This window comes from Pteropus medius, unplaced genomic scaffold, assembly GCF_902729225.1.
Source record: "Pteropus medius unplaced genomic scaffold, Ma_sr-lr_union100, whole genome shotgun sequence".
NCBI lineage: Eukaryota > Metazoa > Chordata > Mammalia > Chiroptera > Pteropodidae > Pteropus > Pteropus medius.
In genome coordinates, this window is record NW_024345602.1 from 68699 (window position 1) to 88096 (window position 19398).

The window sequence follows — 19398 nt, forward strand, 5'->3', positions numbered from 1 at the left end:
CAGTACTGTACTCCCTTCAAATGACGTAGACTGGAGACCCGACCCATGACACAAAGCCAGTTTCTTCCTAACACTAATATAACAAAGCCCTAGTATAGAGCCAAAAAGCCTATCCTCATTAAAAATTAGTATATTGGAGACCTTAAATCATAAGGCCAGCCTTTCTTCTGGTAAGAATATCTTTCTTGAAGAATAAGAACCTTGGCTCAAGGCCTGGACTTTCCATTAGGAGTGAGAGTGGTGACTCTGGCTTGCAGTTCCAATTTTCACCTATTCCAGGAGGTTAAACTGAGATCTTGGGCCACAGCATTTCTTCTATTTTTCCTAACAGAGACTGAAGTGGTGGCTGGGGCCCCAATTGTAAGCCTGTCCTCCGTGAACAAATGTCGAGTGGTGTCCTAGGCCCACAGCAACAAGCCTATCTTTATACAAGGGAAACTAGAATGGAGACTTAGGCCTGTGACACCAAGCTTGGACTCTCCTCAAAGGAACTAGAGTGCAGGCCCAGGCTCCCAAATTCAAGACCATCCAATTCATAACAGTCTACATGAAACAACTACTCACACTACACCCAAGGTATCCCCTGTGAACAGAAACTCATGTGGAGTGTATGACTCACAAAAAAGCTGTCTTCTCAGAACTAAAGAAGAATGGAGACTTCTGCTAATACCAGCAACACTGTATTGTTCTGAAAGAATGTGGAGTTCTGACATGGACCCAAGGCACAATGCCTGTCTTTTCCTAACTAAATGTACAAGGGAGATTGGAATCCAAGGCACTAAGCCTGTCCTTTCTAAAACTAGTAGACAAGAGAACTTAACCCACAGGGCAAGCCTGTCTTCAGGTAAGAGAATCTTATCTCGAGACTAAGGACCTTGTCTCCTGCCTGGATTTCTAATCAGAACCAGTGTGCTGACCTTGGTTTTCAGTTCCAATTTCTTCCACTATTATCAGGAAGCAGAGATGAGAAATCGGCTCACAGCATTTCTTCTGTCTTTCTTTAACAGAGACAGAAGGGGTGGGGTAAGTCCACAGTTCCAAGACTGTCCTCTGTGAACAAAAGTCGCCTGGAGTCCTAGGCTCACAGCAAAAGCCTTCTTTATGGACGAGAAACTAGGTAGAGACTATGGAAATCTGTACCAAGCCTGGACCTCATAAAAGGAATCGGTTGGCAGCCCTAGGCCCACAACATCAAGACCATTGAATTGGTAAAAGCCCAGATTGAAGACCTAGGCCCACAACAGCCTACCCTGTCCTTGCTACCAGAAACTCTTGTGGAGACCTTGGCCTATGAAACCAAGTTGTCATGTCCTAGGAGGAGGAAGAATGGAGGACTCAGTTCATGGCTTCAAGACTATTCTTCCTTTAAAGCATTTACAATAGAAATTTGGGCCAATGGCACCAACTTTGTGTCATGTTAACAGTACATTCAGCACAACCTAGTCCCACACCACCAATTTTTTCTTTTGACAATTATTGAAAGGTGACTCTAACATACAGCACTGAGCCTTTCCCCTGGTAAGAGAATGTAGTGTGGGCACTAAGAAACCTGGCACGAAATTCTTTCAGGAACTTGATTGGGGAGTTTGGAAGCACGGGCAAGCATTGCACCTATTTCCAGGAAGTGGGGTGGAGAACTTGTCCCACAGAATCTATCCTAACTTACTTAACGGAACCTTAGGTGAAGGACTTGGCACACGATAACAAGATCTTCTTGGTATTAAAAAGAAGTAGATAGAATTCCGTGGCCTCGGTTCCAGCCCTCTACCCAGACTAGGGCAGTAGAGTGGAGATTTTCAGACAAGATTTCATGCTGGTCTAATGTACGAGGTAAACTGTAGTGGAAAACATTTCCCACTCTCTCAAGCCTGGTTCATTCTAAGAAGCAGAGTGAAAACCTATGCCCACAGCAACAAGGCTAGTCACTTGGTAGACACATGATTTTCATGGGGTCTTTTGTGACCCCCACGTGAATCCACAAGGTGTTCACGTGACTGCCCCGTGAATCCCCAATGATTCCTATGTGATTGTCAGGTGACTCCACCTTATTCCTGGTCACCAACCAAGTATTTTCAAAAGACGTCTCATAAACTCTTCCTTTTCAATAATTCAGCATTAATGCATTGGTCATTAAGCAATTCCCTCTCGACAGTAGTAGCTGAAGATCCGCATACAAGAATAGTGCGGGAGTCCTGCCTGAAGCCGTTAAGAGTTATGCTCACAATGACATCATTTTTGCTACAATATAGCAAAATGGTGGCTGCTGTTTCCACCAGTCTAAAGTAGCTTCCTCAAGCAGATTCAGCCTCCAAATTTCAAAGCTGTTTACGTGTGACATTGTCTCCCATTGCCTTCAAACAGTTTGCCTGACTACAGACGAATCTTCAGGCCAGTTAACCAACAAAAATTGTCTGGTAGCCTTTGCCACTGTCCTCAATCAAGTCATCTCAGGCAGTCATGACCTTTAGATTGAAGGGCAGTTAGGCGGTTGTCTTGGCCACTCTCTGTTACACACAGATTATCTATTTCTCAGTGTTTATGTAAAGTTTGCAAAGAATGTGGAAGGTAACTCAAAAGTGAGTGCCATACCATCACCCCAATGTCATGTGACATCCTGTGATGCCCTCAGGCCCGTCTCTTGATGGTCACGTGAATCCCGCGTGAAAACCATGTGAATACTATGAGATTCTCTAGTTCTTGCTATGAGATTCCAGGTGACTTCCTCCTCTCTTTTTTTCTGTTGGCTTAAATCAAGGTTTTTCAGAACACATTGAAGAAACTGCCTCAATGTTAATACCTCAGCTTTCTTTCTATGGTCATTAAACCAATCCCTCTCAGAATTTGTAGTCTGAGGTTTGCTATAGAGAAATTCTGAGGCAGCTGTTCTTTTCGCCATGATGAGGTATCCTCACAATGACTCACCATTTTTCCTACAATACAGCAAAATGGTGGTTGTTGTTTCCACCACTATGCACTCACTTCCTAACAGACTGTTCAGCCTCAAATTTTCAAAGTGGCCAATGTGCCACAACCGCCTCCACAGCCATAAAACAGGTTTTCTGACAACAGACAAAACCAGATGCAAATTAATGATCATTGGCTGTCCACATATACCCTTGACCTCAAGTAAATTTTGTAATGTGGACATGACATTCGATTGGAGATCATTTAGCAGGCTATCTCAGCCACCTTTTATTACATACAGACTAATGTTTTCTCAGGGTTTATGTGAATTTTCTCAAGTGATATACATTCATTATTTCAAAGAGAACACTACATCATCCCCATCTGTCACATGATCTCCCTGTGTTTCATACAGGCCATTCTCCTGATGGGAACATGAGTCCCATGGATGGTTACATGATTTTGTCATGACTTGCATGAGGCCATGCTCCCGAGTTTAACACTGTCTAATATTGAAATGAGTAGGCTAAGAAACTACTCACACTACCAACATCCTGGACTTTGTGACAGAAACTAATTTGCACTGCATGGCCCACAGATCAAAGCTGGCTACTCATACCAAAAAGAAAGGAGATCTTCGTTCATGGTGAGAGTACAGTCCTCTCTTCAAAAGACATAGACTGGACACTCAGTCCCATGATACAAAGCCAGATTTTTCCTAAAACTAATACAATGAAGCCCTGGTCTAAAGCCACCAAGCCTCTCCTTATTTAAATTAGTAGATAGGAGAACTTAAACCTCAAGGGCATCCTTTCCTCTGGTAAGAATATCTTTCTTGGAGAACGAGAACCTTGGCTCCAGACTTAGATTTCCTCTTAGGAGTGAGAATGGTGACTTTGACTTGCAGTTCCAATCCCTTCATCTATTCTAAGAGGTTAAGATGAGATCTGAGCCCACAGCATTTCTTCTGTCTTTTCCTAACAGAGACTGAAGTGGTGGCCTGGGCCCACTGTTCTAAGCCTTTCTTCCCTCAACATATATCGAGTGATATCCTAGGCCCACAGCAACAAGACTGCCTTTATGCAAGGAAAAATAGAATGGAGACTGAGGCCTGTGACACTAAACCAGGAAACTCTTCACAGGAATTAGTGTGCAGGCTCAGTTTCCCAATTTCAAGACTGTCTAATTTATAAAACACTAAACAAAACAAGTACTCACACTATACCCAAGGTATCCCTTGTGTATAGAAAATCATGTGGAGTGTCTGGGCCACAAACAAAGTAGACTTCTCTGAACAAAAGAAGAATGGAGGCCGCTGTTCGTACCAGCAACACTGTCTTCCCTTGAGAGGATGTGGAGCGGTGACACGGGCCCAAGGCACGTTGCCTGTCTTTTCCTAACAAAAATTACAAGAAAGACTGGTACCCAAGTCACTAAGCCTGTCCTCTAGTAAACCTAGGGCCTTGTCTCCTTTCAGGATTTCTAATCAGGAACAAGAGTGCTGACCATGGTTTACAGTTCCAATTGCTTCTTCTATTTCCAGGAAGTAGAGCTGAGAAATTGGTTCACAGCTTTTCTTTTGTCTTTCCTTCCTTGAGTAACAGCTATCCAAATAGTATTCTAGGCTGCTGCCTGTCAGTCCCCTGCTTTATGCAAAGCCTGTTCATGATGACACCAACATACTCCTATCCAGGATTCTTCCCTAAGGATGTCTGGCTGCAGCCAGGACAACAACATTGAGGAGATAGATCTGGATTGCAACTCAACTCTTCATTCTTACCTCTTTCAGACCCAGATGAGCCCATGTGCCTTGCAAGATTTGTCTGTCCTACTTGCCTGCAGGGGTTACTGGAGCACATGCTTCACTGGGATGCTCAGGTGTGTGTGGGGTGACAGCTCTAAAACTGGAGGGCTGCTGTCACATGTAGATAGTGCCTCCAACCTCTTTTCTCTTCCTCTAGTCACCTCTGTATGTGCTCCTCTTCTGATGCAAGAGTCTTTCATCTAGTCTGTGTGTGTGTTTGAGTACATGTGAGGGTGTGTGTGTGTGTGTGTGTGTGTGTGTGTGTGTGTGTGTGTGTGTGTGTAGATGGCCACATGCCAGTGTGCACCTCATGGGACCTAGGAGAAGACAGGACCCATGCAGGGGGAACAGGCTTGAACTTCCCACCGTGTTAGGCATTCTAGTTTTAAATCAGCCGTATGGGCATGAGCGACAACGTCATCAGCCTGGAGCGGTGAACTCTGCTGTCCTCTAGACTCTGCCTGGCATACACCTTGGCCAGTCCCTGCCTCTCTGTGGATCTCAGTTTCCCAACTATCCAATTAAATGCCATTCAGAACAGCAGAAGCATGAGCTCAAACTTAAATGGACCCTGGCTCTCTTCCCCATGGGTGGGTTGTGAACAGAGGTGCCATCCTGTAGTCCCCTTAATATAGGTGGGGGGGAGGCAAGAGAATTAAAATCTTAATTAAGCTCCATTCAGAGACTGCAATCTGCTGATCAGCCCTGCAGTCTGGCCAGGAGGACACCTGCAGAACAAAGGAAGATTTCTTTTGGGGTTCCTAATGACCCATTTCCCACACCTGTGGAAGGGGAAGCAGGAACAACAGTCCTTAAGTGGTGCCCTGCACAAGTAAAATCATTCATTCCTTATGGCTAAAACCAAGGAGAACCTATGGCTTAAAGGCTGGGAACTGTCAGTGGGCCTTTCAGGCTATATACTCTTCCCCTTCCCCTTCTTCACTGCATGCCCATATCAGAGGAATGAGAACTAAAGAACCACATATAAACAGAATTCCCTGAACACTCTCTGCCTCTGAGAGGAGACCACATTCAGTCTGTGGAGTGTTATCCCTTTTCTAATAACCTTTTCTTTTGACCATAACTTTGGCGTGGGTGTTGAATTTTTTCTGGACTCTCGGCAAAAGGACCCTCTTTTTTCTCAGCACAGGGCTTGATCTTCCTCCCACTGGGGGAACTTTGCCCTGTCCCGCATCATCTTTTCTGATGACCATGAAGGTACCAATGGACATAAACTTGGCCCACCCAAGTCACCATGGTTCCTCTCCTCTGAGACAGGCTGAGATTTATTTCTCTATGCTGTGCAGATCAATTGGCCTTGGGCCAACGATTGATGCCATTTCTAGGGAACTTGTTTTCTATCTGACCAGGAGTCCACCAGTCCTCTCTACTTTTCCTATTTTTCTCTCTCTCACTTCCCTGACTCAGTGTCACCATCGGAATTGCAGAGAAGACATGCTCAGGGACCCTGTCTGAGCTCAAAATTAAAAGACTGAGCAGAAACTTCTGGCCTTAACAGGATGATTTAACTCCCAAGGGAATCTTTGGTCCTTCCTCTAAGCCCTTTAGCCATTTCCTTTTTCTCACGGGTCTCCAGCGAAAACTCTGACTAGGAGAAGGTGAGTGTCACAGTAGCAGCTCTGCTGAACTCTCCTAACTTGTTCCCTATCTATCCTGTCATCATTTCTCAATGGGCTATGGGACCTCAGAGCAATCTCAGAGGCAGCCCAAATGGCTCAGAGCTGAGCACTGGGCCAGCCAGCCCTGATGCCATCAGCCTCCCTGGCCTGTGTCCACTACAGTGTAGGAATTCAAGGTAGTTTTTTGCTGAAAAATTAGCCTTCTTTTCTATTCTTGAATCTCTGTGTCATACTGTCTCTCTCCCTTGGAGCCTCAGGCAGAACTCTGTACTTGCTCATAGCAGGAGTGGGCCCTGACTCTTGATGTATTCGCCCCTCTTAGGAGTGACGGGTTCTGATCTTGCCAGGCACACATCTCCCAGTTCACCTGTTCCAGGAGAGGAAAATCCCAAGGGTACACATTTTCTTTTAGTGGAGCAATTTCTCAGTTCCACCCATCTAACTCTCCCATTTGAACTTCTGCCTCCATCCAAACTAATGATGGGAGGGGGCCACGAGATTTGGCCTGTTTGTAGTTCCCTAAACTATAATAGTCTCCTATAATTATATTTTCTTTACAAGAAACAGGAAAAGTGGGAAGAAGTCGCCTATTACAAACTTCTATGCTACTTTATGAAGACCCATACTTAGTAGATAGCCCAATGATACGAGCAGCTTCCCGGAGACCTCAAAATAATCAGGAATTTTCTCCTCTACCTTCACCTTTGGATTGTAATGAGGCAGCAAGTTCTCTGAGGATCCCATCTATTTCATCATTCCCTGAGGATACTACAGATGCACCTCCAAAGGAAGTTACAAATACTGATGGTAGGGAAATAATCAGGGTATGTGCATCCTCCTCTGATCTATCTATATATAATATGGCGGTTGAGTTAAGAATTCTAATTATGATGGAAAAGAAAATGTCTGTTTCTGAAGACAGAGGGTATAAAGTATGCAGATATATTTTGAAGGAAATGTGTTGAAGGAAAGGTGTGTCTTACAGTTGATTATTTCTCAAAGAGTGAGAAGTGGCAAACTGAAAGAATGAGGAAAGTTGTAGGATTCTGAAGAGAAATCCTGAGAGAAACTTTTATGCGTGATTAAGCTAAACTAGATGGGAAATTTAAATACCACAAGTGAGCTGATGCAAAATTAGACTTGTGTTTTAATATTTCTTAGACTATTGGTCTGCCTCTGATGTTAAAAAAATTTCTGAGTAGAAAACAAGGACTCGGTGCGTCATCAAAATAATGTTCTGTGTTTTATGTTGTCTTTATCAGGATTGTGAGGCTTTTAGAAGATAAACTAACGTTGACCCACAGTCTGATGGCCAGACACTGCTGGGTATGCATTTCAATACTTGGGTAGTGGCCAATATTCAAAAAGGAAGCTCCAAAAGTTGAGGCCTGGACCCCAAACACTGCAGGCTACCTTGGTGTCAGAGGTCTTTCAGGTATCCAACAACTGGGACCAGGCAGAGAAGGAAGCAGGGTACAAAAAAGGCGCAAATTAAAGCTGCCATAATAAAGGCACCATCTCGAGGTGACCCTAGGCAATCAAAACCTTTCAGGCATGGAGGGCCTCGATCTTTCTTGGCCATGAATGGCATCATCGAGACTGGGGTATGATCAATATGCAAACCGTAAGAAGGAAGGCAATGGCAGGGCAAGTGTCCATCCAGCCCTGGGATGCAGGGAAGGGGTGGACCTCATAAGCCCTCTCCCCTGATAGCAAGCGTCTTGTGAGGGAGCTGCTCTTTCCTGCAATAACAGAGGCCCAAGTGCTCATTGGCTTCCGTTCTAGAGAAATCTGCTACAGTTACGACAGTGGAGTCTCAGGTCACCCTCGACATAGCATAAAGGAAAAACAGAATTTTTACTAGATACTAGAGTTACCTACTCTGTCCTGATCAGTCTCATGGGCCTCTCTCCAATATTAACTGCACAGTGACAGTAATCAATAGCCAGTGTAACGAAGAAAATTTACTTTTCCCATTGTGAGACCTGGACTAGCAATGGAATTCACGGCCGCACATCAGGACCAGGGGCTGGGGTAGAGATCCCCTTGCCCCAAGAAATGGGGCACAGCCTGAAAGGGGACAGCCTTCTTGTACATCACACTGTGCACATGTGTGGGGAACCTGCTGCTAAACCATTCGTAGGTGACCCGCTTCTAGGTCAGGGTTTCATATGGAGCAGAGCCACTTCGTCCTGCGGTCTATTAATGTCGGCCCACAATGCAAGCAGAAAGAGCCCCATCAAGTTTTGATAAACGCCCCAAGAACTCTCATATTGCAAGGAATCAACTGCTGAGTACATTTGTCTTCAATTACTCCAGTGTCTCATGAGTCCTCACAGGTTCCTCCAGAAAATGAAATGGGAAGTATGAGCTAGTCCTGTGAAGCCCTAGAAGAAATTCAGCTCTCGTTCTCAAACAACGATAAGTCCAAACACTCCCAGGGAATCAGGGGACTTTACTGAATAACTATACTTTTAGCCCAGTGACTGTGCCTCTACTCTCTTCATAATGATTCCATTTCCTTTCAGTAGATATCCTTACCTTGAATCAACAAACTGCCATGGAAAAGTAACTTCATTGTTGCACTTTTCAGTCCTCTTGGAGCCTGCGGAGCCCTACCCGAGATCAGGACTTCTAAACAACAAATATGTCTGGAAGGCTATGGTCCAAGGCCATTTTTGCTGGCCATAAGTGGGATCTGTGGAACCAGAGGAAACACACCACTCTTCTTAAAATCAAAGGTGTTTATGCTCGAGATGAGACTGAGTTTTATCTAGGCAAGAGATGTGTTTATGTGTACAAGGTAAAGAACAACACAATGACTCTTGGTTGCGGACCGAACAAAACCAGCATCATGTGGGGAAAGGTAACTCATGCTCATGGAAACAGTGGTAGGATTCGTCTCAAATTCTGAAGCAACCTTCCTGTGAAGGCCATTGGACTCCCTGTAATGCTGTACCCCTTATGGATTTAAACTCATTGAAAGTAAATAAACTGGATTTGTTCTCCTGTAAAAGAAACAAAAAGTAACTTCATTGTCAAATACCTCTACTATCAGTTTTGACTTTTGTCTCTTTAATCTTTTAGCTAAATTCATATCTTCTAGGCTGCAAGGCTTCCTACCATTTCTACATACTGGAATGACCTCAGGTTCTCTACCTCCTGTGCCCTTAAAATAGGCTTCCAGAGAATTTTATTCTCGGGACAGAGAATACAGCCCTATCTCAGCTTTGAAGAAGTATCAGAAGACAGAACTTCATCCCTTAACATCCCCTTAAGTATAAGGGAATAAAATCTCTGAGTAGGGGATAATGTAAGGAACAAACATGAGGGTTAACACGTTAATCAAGCTACATTCAGAGACTGCAATCTGCTGAGCAGCCCAGCAGCCAGGCCAGGAGAACCCCTGCAGAACGAAGGAAAATTCCTGCTGCGGTTGCTAAGGACCCATTTCCCACATCTGTGAAAGGGGAAGCAGGAACAACAGAGTCTTTAAGTGGCGCCCTACACAAGTAAAATTGTTCATTCCTTAAGGCTAAAGCCAGGGAGAACCTATGGCTTAAAGGCTGGGAACTGCCAGTGGGCCTTTCAGGCTACATACTCTTTCCCTTCTCCTTCTTCACTTCATTTGCATATCAGAGGAAGTGGGAACTAGAGAACGACATATAAACTGAATTCACTGAACACTCAGGATCCCTCTCACTCTCTTCCTCTAAGAAGAGACTATGCTCTGTTTGTGGTTATTCATTTTTCTATTAAACATTCCTGTTGACTCAAACTTTAGTATATGTGTTGAATTCTTTCTACACTCTGCAAATGGACTCTCTTTATCTATCAGTGCAGGGCATGGTCTTCTCCCCCTGGAGAAATTGGCCATGTCCTGCATCACCCTGTCTGGGCTCCTCCTCAGACAAGAACTGGCTGAGTACCCAACTGGGCTGCCAACTGCATCTCCACTTTTACTTTCTCCACTTGCCCCCACTGGAGCCTTTACAGTGTTGTACAGACTTGCTCTCTCACACCCACCCCCGTATTCCTCACCACTCTTTCCAGTGCAGCTCCTTACAGGCCTACAGGACACCCAGAATAGAAAACCAGACTAGGGCAGACTAGGAAATATAAGAATCAGAAATTCGGCATCTTCCTTTAGAAAAATCTCGTCTCAGGTGGAGAGGAACCAGCGATCCTATAAGATCCTGGACTAGAACAGAAAGAATACATCTAAATTAGAGTCCCATGCCCACTCCTGGACCCTGATGAGTTCTCAAAGAAGTTTACGTGATAGAATATATGATCCTGGCTATTCCGACTTCTGCCCATGAATACACCTACTGGTTTCTGAGAGCAAAGCTTCAGAATCACTAAATAAAGTTTGCAGGGAAAGCCTGTAGAGGAGTCTGCTTTTTTTGTCAAATGTCAGGTCAGTTTAAAGATCGTAAATAACTGACACGAGATTTAGAAAAAGAAACCCGGAAGCAAGTGCAAGGCTGCTACCAGGGCTGCCAGAGGGCTTTCCCCTTCTCATTGACTTTGAGAGAAATTGCAATGACCAGAAAAGGGGAAACTACTGAGGCCGTTGCAGACACTGGGGCTACTTTACCTGTTCTTAACTCTACCTGACTGAGCTTCTCCTTCCATGGACCAGGTTTCTGTACGAATGGTGGAGACAGATGATCCACCAATGCCTGTTTTTTAATTCAGAACCTGTTCTCTTCCAGCTACAAAATGTTATAGGGCTACATTTTAAATAGTCAAATCTGCCCAATTCACATGATAGCATGTGATTTTTTTAAATTACTTTTTGAAAACAGTGATGCTCACGTATCCTTTTTCCCAGAAGGCTGAAATGTATTAAGAACTAAATGAATCACACTGAACCAGTTAGTAAAGGAATTTTAAAGATTTTAAAGAAACCCTCATAAGAGAACACTAATCTTGCAGCCTATTGGATGTCATTATAGGGCGTTCCAATGCAAGATTAGGCATTCTCAGGACAGATATTGGCAAGTTGAAGTTGACTGTCGCTATTAAAAAATTATTGGCAATACTTCACCTCTATCTAATATTTCCCAATATCTTTTAAGACCTGATACATTAGTTGGAATTAGCTCATTATATGACATTATTTTAAAGACTGGGTGGTGCTTATAAATCCATGTAATATCCCCTATAATTCTCCTATCCTTCCAGAGTTTCACAGCTATAAAGACAGCCTATGTTACTAAATTCACATACTATTTTATCAGCTATTCCTGTGGGCTGCCAATATTTTTCAGTGATAGCTTTATGTAGTGCCTTTTTAGCGTCCCTGTAAAAATGACAGGAAACACCTCTTTGCCTTCCACCTGGCACGACTGGGTGTTGAATTGAACAGCAAAGACCTGGGGACATACATGAGCCCTAGTTATTGCTCTGAGACACAAAAAGCTGATTTGAATGATGCCAAATTTGCCAGAGATTCCACTCTAATCCAGCATGTGAATGATTTACTCTCATGGTCTAGGACTTATTAGACTCCCAAGAGGACTCACTTTACCTGTTACAATACTAGCCGCAAAGAGACAAAGGGCCTCAGAGGGCAAGCCTCTATTCTCTTTCCCACAAGTGAAATACTTTGGTTATCTAATATCTAAAGATGGGCTACTAATAAACCCCGAAAAACTCAGAGGAATCATATTTTTTTCTCTCTCTCTTCTAAAAACAGACGACAATGACAAAAACAGCTTGGAAGATTTTTGGGTCTGACTGGATACAGTGACAATCGGGTTCCAAGTTTTACGTGAATGGCCCAGCCTCCTTATGTCTTATTCAAATCAGTTTGACCTGAGCGCATTTGATGGAGTCCCGAAAGGAAACAAGCTGAAAAAGCTCTAGAGGAAGGAATGTCTAAAGCTCCCACCTTGGGACAACTTAGTTATAAACATTTATAAACACTGAAATCAAGGGAATCCTTCAGGAGTATTAACTAAAACACCACAGAGATGATCATAGATCTATAGGATATTATAGTAAGCAATTATAGTCAGTAGCCAAAAGGCCCTCCCTACATGACAGCCATCTCTGCTACAGCCATGTTATGCAAACACACAGAAGAGACACTTACAGGCTCTCTATTATGTTCCTCATTCTGTTAAATCTTGACTGAATTCTCATCACACTCAACACTTCTCTGTCAATTGACTGGCAGTACTCTTGCTTTCTGCACCTAATATTGCTTTCACTGGATATAAATATTTTTTGTTTGCTTATTTGTTTGTAGAAAGGAAGGCAGTCTGCCACATGTAGCACCTCATTTGGATGTGCCTGGAGTCTTGGAAGCCTGTCCATCCTATGTTCTTCTACAAATGAACCCCGAGAGTGTGTTTGGAGATTCCAGCCAGGGAGCACAACTACTTGTATATCCTTTGTGTAAAAGTGCTCCTCTCCACCCTCCAGGAATTTGTCCTCTTTGGCTGAGCAAGCTATTTTGGGAGGGACGAATGAGTAGCGGTGAGGGAGGACGGGGACACCCCCACCCCCAGCTAGCCAGGTCAGCTGAATCAACTCTGGTGATCAATGGGGCAACATATGTCATAGTCACATCACCTTTACATCCTAGATGTAATAGTCTTAACCCGACCCCTTTGCAACCATCTCTTTAGGATGGAGACACCCACGATCGTGTGTTGCTACTGACCACCTCCTTGCTCCCAAGAATGGTTTACCGGAAACGCCTATTGATAACGCTGACTGGTTTGGTTACAGATCTTATCCGAAGAAGAACAGGGACACTACAGAGCTAGATATGCAACTTCTGTGGTGGATGTAAAGGAAGCTGCTTAGTTACCTCAATCCAATCTGCCCACAAGCTGAACTAATTGCTTTACCTGGAGCTTGTCATTTGGCCAAAGATCTGATACTCAATATTAATGCTGAGAGTCACTATGCCTTTGGTGTAGCTCACGACTTTGGAATGTTGTGGAAGCAGCGAGGCTTCTGAACTTCCTCAGGGTAGCCCATAATGGATGGAAAATAGATTGTGGAATTATTAGAGCCACACAACACTCGAAACAATTGGCAATTATCAAACTTCCAGGACACCTAAAGCTGCCACCATGGAAGCAAAAGGAAATAATTTAGCTGATGCTGTGGCTGGACAAACAGCTAAAAGCAGCCAAATTATCAAAACCTGACAGTGTTTCCTTCCTGTTAAATCAATAAAATCTTTCTTTGGCAGCAGCTGAAGAAAAGGAGAAGATATGACTTCAGAATGGGGGACCTTTGATCCAGATAAGCAGATATGGCTTGAACCCATCTAGACCAGTCTTACCTACAGGGGCTCAACCCCCTAGATCTCGACAGGTACATTGTCCCAACACTGGGCCCTGAAAGATGATTTCACATTATTCCTGACCAAATTCCCCAACTGCAGCTCATACAGAAGTGTGCAGTAAATGTTTCATCTGTCCAAAAATCACTACTCAGTTTCCGTGCAACACTGAAATCACACCATGATCACGTGACCGCCTTGTGGAAAACAAGTGACCATCAAGAGACTGGCTTATGGGAATACAGGAAGATCATGTGACATTGGGTGACTGTGTGGTGCTACTTTTGAATCACAGTTCCATATCACTTGGTAAATCACATAAACACTGAGAAATGACAGTCTGTGTGCAATAGAGTGTGGCCAAGACAGCCACCTAAATGACCTTCACTGGAAAGGTCACATATGCATGAGAAAAATGCCTTGAGGACAGCGGTGCACTCTATCAGTCAATTTTCACTAACTGGCCTGAGGTTTGACTCTGGACAGGCACCCTGCTTTAAGGCAATGGGAGCGGCTGTCATACGTTAACTGCATTGAATATTGGAGGCTGAGTCTGCAGTATGGAAACTACTTTAGAACAGTGGAAACAACAGCTATCATTTTGCTGTATTATAGCAAAACTGCTGAGTCATTGTGAGGGTACCACTTATCGGCGGGAAGTGCGACTACCCCAGTTTTCTTGATTTGCGGACCTTAGACCACTACTGTTCAGAGGAACTTGCTTTACATCCCACGCATCAAGGCTGAAATCTTAAAAATGAAGCAGTTTATGAAATGTGTTCTGAAAACACTTGGTTGTGGACAGGGGAAGAGGAATAAGGTAGAAGTCACCTGAAAATCACATAACCATCACTAGGGAATCACACGGCAGTCACGTGAACTCCTCACAGGATTCACATGGGCGTCATGGAAGATCTTGCATCAATCGCGTGTCTACCAGGTGACTAGCCTTGTTGCCGTGGGCATAGATGTTCACTCTACTTCTTAGAATGCACCAGGCTTGGGAGAATGGGAAACATTTTCCACTCGTTTACCTTTCAAAAGTGAACAGCGTGGAGTTGTGATTTCAAACATCCATTCCATTTCCCCTAATCCAGGCACAGGCTTCGGTCCTGGCCCATGGACTTCTATATACTTCCTTTTCAATGAAAACAGTCTTGATACCATGTGCCAAGTCATCCACATAAGGTTTCATTAAGACAAGTTTGGCTGCATTCTGTGGGCCAAATTCTCCACTCAATAGAAATAGGAAAATATGTTTAGCCCTGCATCCAAGCTCCTCAATCTAGTTCCTAAAAGAAATGTCCAGGCTTCGTGCCAAGGTTCTAAGTCTCCACACTCTATTCTCTTACTGTGGTCATGGCTTGGTGCTGGATTTTAAGATCAGCTTCAGTAATTTGCAAAAGAGACAAACTTGGTGACGTGGGACCAAGATTTGCTGAATTAACAGTTACAAAGAAACAAGGCTGGTGCCAGCGGCCCAAATTTCTATTGTCCATGCCTTGAAGTGAGGACAGACCTGGTGCCATGAACCGAGTCCTCCATTCTTCCTCTTGATGGGGGATGACAGCTTGGTTCTGTGGGCCAAGCTCTGCACAAAGGTTTCTGGTAGCAAAGGCCAGGCTGGATGTTGTGGGTATAGGTCTTCAGTCTTTTCTTTATTACAAGTTAGATGGTCTTGAACTTGTGGGCCTGGGGCTGCCAACTAGTTCCTATTAGGTGGTCCAAGCTTGGTACCGAGTTCTAAAGTCTCCATTCTGGTTTTCTTCCATAACGATAAGCTTGTCGTTGTGGCCCTAGGACTCCACTCGACATTCATTCAAAGAGGTAAGGCTTAGAAGTATGGGCCCATGCCACCAATTCAGGTTCTGTTAGAAAAAGACATAATAAATGCTGTGGGCCAATTGTTAAGCTCTATTTCCTGGAAATAGGGGAAGGAATTGGAACTGCAAACCAGGGTTAGCACTCTAGTGCCTGATGAAAAGTCCAGGCCCGAGACAAGGATCTGGGACTTGAGTGAAGTTTTTCTTACCAGAGTAGAGGCTGGCTCTGTGGTTTAAGGTCCCCTATTTACTAATTTTCCATAAGGACAAGCTTAGGGCCTTGGAATCTGGTCTCCAATGTACTTACTGTTGGGAAGATACAGGCTTTTTGCCATGGGCCCATGTGACTACTCTATATCATTTCAAGGGAAGACAGTATTGATGGCTCAAACTCAGGCCTCCATTCTGCCTTTTGTTCAGAGAAGACAGCTTTGTTTGTGGGCCATGAGCTCCACATGAGTTTCTGTAGACAGGGGCTACCTTGGATGTAGTGTGAGTAAGTTTTTCACCTAGTCTGTTATAAATTTGATGATCTTGAACTTGGGAGCCTGGGCCTGCAGTCTAGTTCCTATGAGGAGGGTCCAGATTTGGTGCCATGGGCCTAAGAATCCATTCTCGTTTCCTTTATCAAAAAAGACAGGCTTGTTGCTGTGGGCCTAGGATTCCACTCTACATTTGTTCAGAGAGGACAAGCTTAGGACCGTGAGCCCAGCCTGGAACTTCAATTCCAGTTAGGAAAAGACAGAATAAATGCTATGGGCCAAGGTCTTAGCTCTACCTCCTGAAATAGGGGAAGGAATTGGAACTGCAAGCCAAGGTCACCACTCTCATTCCTAAAGAAAGTCCAGGCCTTAAACCAAGGTTCTAGGTCTCCAAGAAAGATACTCTTACCAGAGGACAGGCTGGCCATGTGGTTTAAGGTCTCTGATCTACTAATTTTCAAAGAAGACAGACTTGGTGACATTAGACCAGGGTTCCCTTGTATTCAGTGTTTGGAAGAGATTGGCTTTATGTCGTGGGTCTGAGTCTCCATTCTACATCATTTTAAGGGAGGACAATATTGGTGCAGTGAACTGAGTTCTCCATTTTTCCTTTAGGTAAGAATAGAGAGCATTGTTCTGTTGGCTACGCACTCTACATTAGTTTTTGTTTACAGGGACTACGTTGGCAATATAGTGTGTGTAGGTCTTTAGCTTAGTCTGTTAAAATTTACACAGTCTTGACCTTGGGATTATGTCTCCGCAGGAATCACGAGCCTATCAAGACACTGGCCTGTGGGAAACATGGAGAGATCACGTGCCCAGATGATGATGCTGTAGTACCCCCTTTGGAATGATGAGTGCATATCATCTGTTAAATTCACATAAACACTGAGAAAACAAGAGTTTCTGTGTAAAGAGGGTGGCTGAGACAGCCTCCTAACTGCCCTTCTATGGAAGGTCGTGTCTGCATGAGAAAAGCTGCTTGAGGGCAGAAGTATAGATGGTAAGACTATTATCATTAATGAAACTGAAGATTTGTCTTCTGTCAGACAATCTCTTCAAGGCTGTGGAAGCAGCTGTCACACAGGTGCTGCATTGAATATATGTGGCTGTGTCTGCTGTGAGGAAGTAACTTTATTGCAGTGGAAATAGCTACTGCTGATTTCCTATACTGCAGTGAAAATGCTGAGTTCATGTGAGCATACCTCTGAATGGTGGAAAGAGTGGCTGAGACAGTATTCATGTATCGCCAACCTTTGCTTACCTATATTGAGACCAACTTGCTTTACGGACAATGCAGGCATTGAAATATTGATATAGAAGCTGTTTCTAAACTGTCTTCTGAAAACACTTGGTTTAGGCCAACGGAAGAGAATGGGGTAGAAGTCACCTACAAATTTCGTGGCAGTAACTAGGGAAGCAGGTAATGGTCATGAAAAGGCGCTGTTGGAATCACACCACGTTTACGTGACTGCATTGAGGGAATCGTGTGACCATGAAGAGACTGGCCCATGGGAATCACAGGAAGACCATGTGACATTGGGTGATTGAACAGCGCTCACTTCTCAGTTACTTTTCCTTATCACTTGGTAAACTGCACATGCACACTGGGTAAACGAGAGTCTGTTTGTCACAGAGGGTGGCCGAGACAGCCCCCTAACTGAACTTCCGAATTAGGAAACTTACTTGAAGTCAGTGGTGTATGCTTCCAGACAATTACCCTTAAATGGCCTCAGGTCGTGTCTGTTGTCAGGAAACTTGCTTTAAGGCAGTAGAGGTGGGCATCACACGCTGGCTGCTTTGAAAATTGGAGGCTGAGTCAGCTGCGAGGAAGCGACTGTATAGCAGTGGACACAACAGCCGCCATTTTGCTGTATTGTAGGAAAAATGCTGAGTCATTGTGAGGATACCTCTAAATGGCAGAAAGAGCTGCTGTCTCAAAATTCTTGTATAGGAAACCTCAGACTACAAATTCTGAGAGGGAATAGCTGAACGACCATGGAAACAAAGCTGAGATATTGAAGGTGAGTCTGGTCCTTAAACATGTTCTGAAAACCCTTGGTTTAGGCCAGTAGAAGACAAAGAGGTGGAAGTCACCTGAAAATCTCATAGCAATAACTAGGGAATCATGCAGCATTCACGTGGCTGCCCTGTGAGAATCACATGAATATCAAGAGACTGGCTTGAGGGCATCACAGGCAGATCATGTGACATCGGGTGATTGTGTGGCTTTCACTTTTGAATTACACTTCTACATCAGTGCTAAAATTCACATAAACACTAAAGAAAGGAGAGTCTGTATGTAACAAAGCGAGGCCAAGACCACCACCTAATGCCCTTCCATCGAAATTTTATCTCTGCATGAGAAAACATGCTTGAGGACAGGAGTGAAGTCTATCAGGCAATCACCGTTAATTGGCCTGAGGTTTCGTCTTTGGTCAGGCACCCTGCTTGAAGCCAATGGGAGCGGCAGTCACATATTATCTGCGTTGAAAATTGGAGGCTGATCTGCTGTTAGGAAGCCGCTTTAGAGCAGTGGAATCAACAGCTGCCATTTTTCTGTATCGTAGTAAAACTGCTGAGTCATTGTGATGATACCTCTTATCAACGGAAAGTGCGAGTACCCTAGTATTCTAGATTTGTGGAACTTAGGCCGCTACTGTTGAGAGGGACTTGCTTAACCGCCAACGCATCAAAGCTAAAACATTGAAAATGAAGCAGTTTACGAAACGTGTTCTGAAAACACTTGCTTGAGGACTAGGTAACAGGAATAATGTGGAAGTCACTTGAAAATCATGTAGCCAACAATAGGAAATCATGTGGAGGTCATGAGAAGACAGCACGGGGTTCACGTTGGGGTAAGGAAGACCACGCAGCAATGACGTGACTTCCAGGTGACTTGCTTATTTCTGTGGGCATGTCTTTGCTCTACTTCTTAGGATGAACTTGACTTGAGCATACAAGAAGTGTTTTCCACTCGAGTTTACCTTGCAAATGAGACTGGCAAGGTGTCCTGTTTTCAAAACTCCATTCTACTTGCCCTTATTTAGGCAGAGGACTGAGTTCTAGGCCATGGACTTCTATCTCCTTTGCTATCAAACAAGATGGCCTTGTTACTGTGTGCCCAGTCCTCCCCATAAGGTTCCCTTCAGACAAGTTAGCTAGATTCTGAGGGCCAAGGTTCCCACTTGACTTCCTAGAAATAGGAACACTGTTCAGCTTTGCTTTCAAGCTCCCAGTCGAGTTCCTGAAAGAAATGTCCCGGCTTGGTGCTGAGTTCTTAGTGCCCAAGCTACCTACCTTCTCTTACGAGGGGACAAGCTTGGTGCTGTGGTTAAGGTCACCTTTAAATTATTTGCAAAAGAGAAAAGCTGGTGACATGGGACAAGGATTTGCTGAATTGACTATTAGGACAACACAAGGTTGGTGCCATTGT

The 19398-nt window shown here is 44.1% G+C and overlaps 1 protein-coding gene across 1 annotated transcript; it reads left to right on the forward strand.

Moving 5' to 3' along the window:
- The first annotated feature begins 8990 nt into the window (after positions 1-8990).
- LOC120612163 (60S ribosomal protein L35a-like) lies at positions 8991-9347 on the forward strand. The gene has a single exon (XM_039874651.1). The coding sequence runs from the start codon at positions 8996-8998 to the stop codon at positions 9260-9262; it is 267 nt and encodes an 88-aa protein (XP_039730585.1). The 5' UTR covers positions 8991-8995; the 3' UTR covers positions 9263-9347.
- The last annotated feature ends 10051 nt before the right edge of the window (positions 9348-19398 follow it).

Excerpts from the sequence above, each read along its gene's own strand:
- LOC120612163 (XM_039874651.1), top strand. The coding sequence starts at position 8,996 with ATGTCTGGAAGGCTATGGTCCAAGGCCATTTTTGCTGGCCATAAGTGG.